General features: G+C 61.6%; 1 protein-coding gene across 1 annotated transcript; it reads left to right on the top strand.

The window, feature by feature from the left end:
- Positions 1-3,784: 3,784 nt before the first annotated feature.
- On the top strand, positions 3,785-4,783 carry PRLH (prolactin releasing hormone). The gene is made up of 3 exons (XM_029932856.1): positions 3,785-3,812; positions 4,033-4,192; positions 4,644-4,783. Exons 2-3 carry the CDS (start codon positions 4,093-4,095, stop codon positions 4,781-4,783), a joined length of 240 nt encoding a protein of 79 aa, XP_029788716.1. The 5' UTR covers positions 3,785-3,812; positions 4,033-4,092.
- Positions 4,784-5,129: the final 346 nt, after the last annotated feature.

The raw sequence follows: 5,129 nt of genomic DNA, 5'->3' as shown, positions 1-5,129 counted from the left end.
ATTTTTTTTGGCATACCCCTCCTTGTCCACAAAGTGAATCAAAGTCAATGTGAGTTCCTGGGAGTTAGAGAAGAGACAGGCTGCTGGCCGTGTGTCCCCAAGAGAAAGATGGCGGTCCCCCAGAGAAGAGGCAGTTCTGCCTTAGCGCCGCCTTCCAGTTCCAGTCACAACATCATCTCTTCCCTGGGTCCCCAGCCTGTCATCTTGCCGTGTAGACTCCAGACTTGCCAACCCCACACTCTCTACACACACACACACACACACACACACACACACACACCACACACTCCGTTCCCTTTCTCTGGAGAGCCCTGACTGAGGCGAACTTCCTACATAAAAGCCACGTCTAATATTTCCCACACTGGAAACTCAGCAGCCAGCTGGATGGGAGTCACGGACCATCGATGGAGGAGATCATTTCCGTTGGTCCAAGTGCGACGCCAAGTCCCCAGAGACACTCCCTCGGCAGCTCGTCCCTCACTGAACCTTGACCTCAGCTTTCGGGAATGACGCTCCCCTCCTGGCACAGACTTGGGAAACAGCTTTCTAACTTAGACACGAGTCCTTTAAAATGTTCTCCAGAGGGGCGCCTGGGTGGCTCAGTGGTGAAGCATTGACTCCGGGGCAGGTCACGATCTCACGGTCCGTGGGTTCGAGCCCCGCGTCGGGCTCTGTGCGGACAGCTCAGAGCCTGGAGCTGCTTCGGATTCTGTGTCTCTCTCCTGCTCACACTCTGTCACCATCTCATTCTCAAAAATAAACACTTAAAAAATTTTTTGTAAAAATAAATAATAAAAAAGAAAATGTCCTCAAGAATTTGGGTTTTCAGAAAACTTCTGCATCAGAAGCAGTTCTGCTGATGACCAGGCCCCCCCACCCCCAACCACGGCCATTCTGTGGCTAGGACTCTGGTGGCTCCCGGTCCCCGTGGCCACCTCTCTGCCATCAGATTGTGCCTCATCTTTCCAGGACTCCAAAAGGATCCCAGGTTTAAGAAGCACAGGCCGGGCGCCTGGGTGACTCAGTCGGTTGAGCGTCCAGCTTCAGCTCAGGTCATGATCTCACAGTTCTCGGGTTCAAGCCCCACATCAGGTTCTGTGCTGACAGCTAGCTCAAAGCCTGGAGCCTGCTTCCGATTCTTGTCTCCCTCTCTCTCTGACCCTCCCCTGCTCACACTGTCTCTCTCTGTCTCTCAAAAATAAATTAAAAACATTTAAAAAATTCTTTTAAAGAAGCACAGGCCAAAACCCCAAAGACTAGTTTCTTCTAGAAATAAGCACCAGAAAGAAATGCTTCGTCAGTCACTGGGACACACTCAGGGAGCCCTGCATTCATTCCCCGAGGCTGACTCACAGCGCACCACCAGCAAGGCAGCTGAGAACAGCGGAGATGTGTTCTCTCACCGCTCAGGAGGCCAGAGGCCCAAGGTCAAGGTGGTGGCAGGGCTGGCTGCTTCTGGAAGCCCTGACGGAGAGGCCGTGTCATCCTCTGCCCCAGCTCTGGTGGCCTCCGCCAGCCTTGTCTTGTCCCTGCCTCTGTCCTCACAGCACCTTCTCCCCGTGTCTCCAGGAGGCCGCCGGGACTGGATGTGGGGCCCACCTTGCTCCAGCGGGACCTCCTCGCCACGCCATACGTCTGCGCCTGCAAACAAGGCGCGTTCTGAGATTCATGGCCGACGTGAATGTTGGAGGGACGCTGTTCAGCCCACCGCATCGTCCGGGTCCGAAAACCAGCGCCACGAGCAGCTAGCTCCCCTCACCGTGCTCCCCACAGAGTCTGCCCGGGAGTCTACCTCATTGAGGGTGCAAGTTCCAAGAACTCAAAACCATCACGTTCACTCCACAGAGCAGGGTCCTCTTCATCATGCTGACGGGACGCCAGTCACGGTTCGTGAGTTCAAGCCCCGAGTCAGGCTCTGCACTGACAGCAAGGAGTCTGCTTGGGACTCGCTCTCCTCTCTCTTCCCCTCCCCTGCTCTCGTGCTCTCTCTCCCTCTCTCAAAGATAAATAAACTTTAAAGACAGTTTTTCAATAAGAACAAACTTGTTTCTTACTTTATAATAAAAATTAATATGTTTTATGATCCCAGGAAACTTGCTCATTCTAAGCAGTCGTGCCTGAGACAGAAAGCCTCAGAGGAAGCGTTCAGACGCCATAGAGACGGGACCACGCTGGTCCGCACGTGAGGAACACAGCTGGGAAGGCCCCGCGGGGTTGGGGGGGGACGGGGACCGAGGGCTGGGAAGCAGGGTCAGGCCTGGGCGGCCTCTCCTGTCCCCTCTCTGTGCCCGCAGTGGCTCCGCGCTGCCCCCCCTGCCGTGCAGACTTTGCCGCCGCCCAAAGGCCGGCGCAAAGAAGGAAGGCTAATGTGTTTTAAAACCACTCGACCCAAATGAAATTATATAACCCAGGAAGGGACACATCAAGTCGCTGATGAGTTTAAAAAAAATAGAAGAAGAAAAAGAAACAACACGGAGATTCTGTCCTGATGCCACCCTGGGAGGAAGGGGACACGGGGAAGGGGGGCAGCTGGGGGTGGGCTGCTTCCTCCTCGGGTTATAAAAGGGGGTGAGCTGGCCCTGCCTGGGCCACCGCTGCGCGCAGCACGCTGGTGGGGACCCGCGGTGAGTACCCACCTCCACCCCCCGCTGTTTCCCTGTGCTCCTTCCCTGGGGGGGGTCTCGCTGCAGCCCGGGGTTTGTGTCTGAGGGGCACCCACCTGCCCGAAGCCCCCCGATGCTCCAGTGTTAGTGACAATAGACACAAAGGACAGAACTGTCCCCAGCAGCTCCTGTGGGAATGCAGGCGGGAAGCCCAGTGGGCCAGCAACAAAAATCTCCAGGCCAGAGAAGCAGGGCCTTGGGGACCAGGGGGAGGGTGGGTCCTGCCCCTCCTACAGGCCAGCCCCCCACCCCCGTCCTGCCCAGTCTGTTGGGATGGGTCTCTTCATCACTCTGCTTTCATGGTGACACCTCCATGTCCTCCGAGTCCCAGCTGGTGTGCAGCACCCCACACAGAGGTGGGCATTTTAAGTCTCTCAGACCAAGAGTTCTGTTCAAGGAGCTGGGGTGCTCTGGAAAGTCAAGGTCGGCAGAGGGGTCCTCCCTGGAGCACACGGGGTGCTCGGGCGCCCTCAGATGGTCCCAAAAGTGCCGAGGGTGGGGCGTGTGGGGGAGGAGAGCCAGGTCCCCAACGATGCCGGTGAGGTGGGGGGGGGGGAGGACCTAGGGGTGCCCTCACATCCGCCGAGCAGCCCTGCGTAGTGGGCGTCCTGCGGCCAGAGAGCAGGTCCCGCCCGCCGGAGACGCGATGCCTCTGGGGTCACGACCAGGCCAAGTGCTCCTGGTGAGGACAGAGGATGACTCTTCCCCAGCCCGGCTGCCCTGTGGGGACAGGATGGCCTGGGGGTGAGGAAGTCCTGGGCTGAGCGAGGGGAAGAAGTCTGCACCGGGGACCCCCAGCTGTGCCCGAGGCGGGCAGATGGGCCCCTGCGCACTCCGCCTCTGCAGCGCCCTGGGGCCGGGCCGTCCCCCACTCCCTGCTAGCCTCTGCCCTTCTGCCTGCGTGCACGGACGCCCACAGCGGTGTGGAGAGCGCCCGCCCCTCCGGCTCCCCGACACAGACAGACTGACAGCGGAGGCCGTTCCAACACAGCCCTCCTTCTACGCCCACAGCTTGTTCACTTCCCGGTTCCTTCCGGTGACACAGGGAGGGTGCCGGGTGTCCCGGCCCGTCCGAGGCTGACGCACACGTGATCGCCTCCGGTAATGCTCACTGCACAGAACAAGGTCCCAGGGACGGCAACACGCTGAGTATGTCCCCAGACCCCTCCCGGCACCGGTCAGAGCCACGCACGGGCTGTGACCGCACGCGCACGCTCTCGTGCCCACAGGCGCACGGGCTCGGGCACGTGTGTGCACACTCCCTCTCACACTCATGCACACGCAGCACTCACGTTATCTAAGGCCCCCACCGTCGTGAGCACGCGCCCTCCGTATGCGGGACGTAACATGGCTCCCGCCCTGCTCCCAGGTCGTGCCCTCCCGGGTGGGGTCCCGCCTCAAGCCGCCCGGAGCCAGGAGGAGCTGAGGGATGAGGGCTCTGCGGGCCTGGCTGCTGGGCCTGCTGCTGCTGGGCCTGGCCCTGCGGGGGGCTGCGAGCCCGACCCCCCGGCACCCCATGGAGATCCGCAGTGAGTGGGGACCCGGCGCCAGCCTCCCTCAGCCGCCCCCACCCCTCCGCCCCCAGGGGCCGAGGCTGGGGCCCGGGCCAGCACCTCCCCAGGGTCCCCGTCCTTGCTAGGTACCCCCCCCTGCTCTGGGAGGGGCGTGGCCAGTTGCTGGCCCCGCCTTCCCACCCGCTTCCCAGCGCCCCTGCCCCTGCGTGCACTCAGCCCGAAGTTGAGGGGTTCATTCCTGCCACCAGGGCGGCCTGGGCCAGAGCTGGCTTTTCTCGCCCCTGGCACCGCCCCTGGCACCGGGCCCTGGGGGGCGGGGGGAGGGACGAGTTGCTGTTTAGCTTGAGTTCCCATTTCCCAAAGCTGCCCACTACCCGGAAGTGACCTCGCCTGCCACCCACAGGGACGGACAGCGCACATGCACCAGGGGACGCCCGCGCCCAAGCTCTCGCTCTTTCCTTCCCAGCCCCTGGCATCGACCCCGCCTGGTACGCCGGCCGCGGGATCAGGCCCGTGGGACGCTTTGGCCGGAGGAGAGCAGCTCCCCGGGGGTGTCGGGGGTGTCGTGAGCCAGCCAGCCTGCTCCCCCCTGCGAGGGGGCGCTGAGCCCTCCCGGGACGGGGACAGCCCAGCACATGAAGACAGGAATCCAGGAGCCTCCCCCGCCCGCTCCCTTGCCCCCTTCCCCTCAATCCTAATAAAGCAGCTGGCCTAGTTTAGTTGCATCTCTGTGGTGGCAGACTGGGAGCTGTTTTTCCTCCTGGGACGTTAGCCTGGAAAGACGCTCAGAGCCCAGCAGCCCAGAGGCTCCGTGACCTGCCTGAGGGCACCCGGCCCTGGGTAGGGGAGCTGAGACCCTCTGGGGTCACCTGCAGCCCACAGTGCCCTCCACCTGAGCAGCTCTGAGCGGTTGCCCAGGCTGCACACTGCACCACACTGTGCAGGGAACAGC

Source organism: Suricata suricatta, chromosome 3, assembly GCF_006229205.1.
Source record: "Suricata suricatta isolate VVHF042 chromosome 3, meerkat_22Aug2017_6uvM2_HiC, whole genome shotgun sequence".
Classification (NCBI taxonomy): domain Eukaryota; kingdom Metazoa; phylum Chordata; class Mammalia; order Carnivora; family Herpestidae; genus Suricata; species Suricata suricatta.
The sequence above is the reverse complement of the archived record's forward strand: the minus strand, read 5'-3'. Positions and strand labels throughout refer to the sequence as shown.

Coding starts and splice junctions, on each gene's coding strand:
- PRLH (XM_029932856.1), top strand. CDS start 4,093: ATGAGGGCTCTGCGGGCCTGGCTGCTGGGCCTGCTGCTGCTGGGCCTG. Junction 4,193..4,643: donor GCACCCCATGGAGATCCGCA/GTGAGTGGGGAC, acceptor TTTCCTTCCCAG/CCCCTGGCATCGACCCCGCC.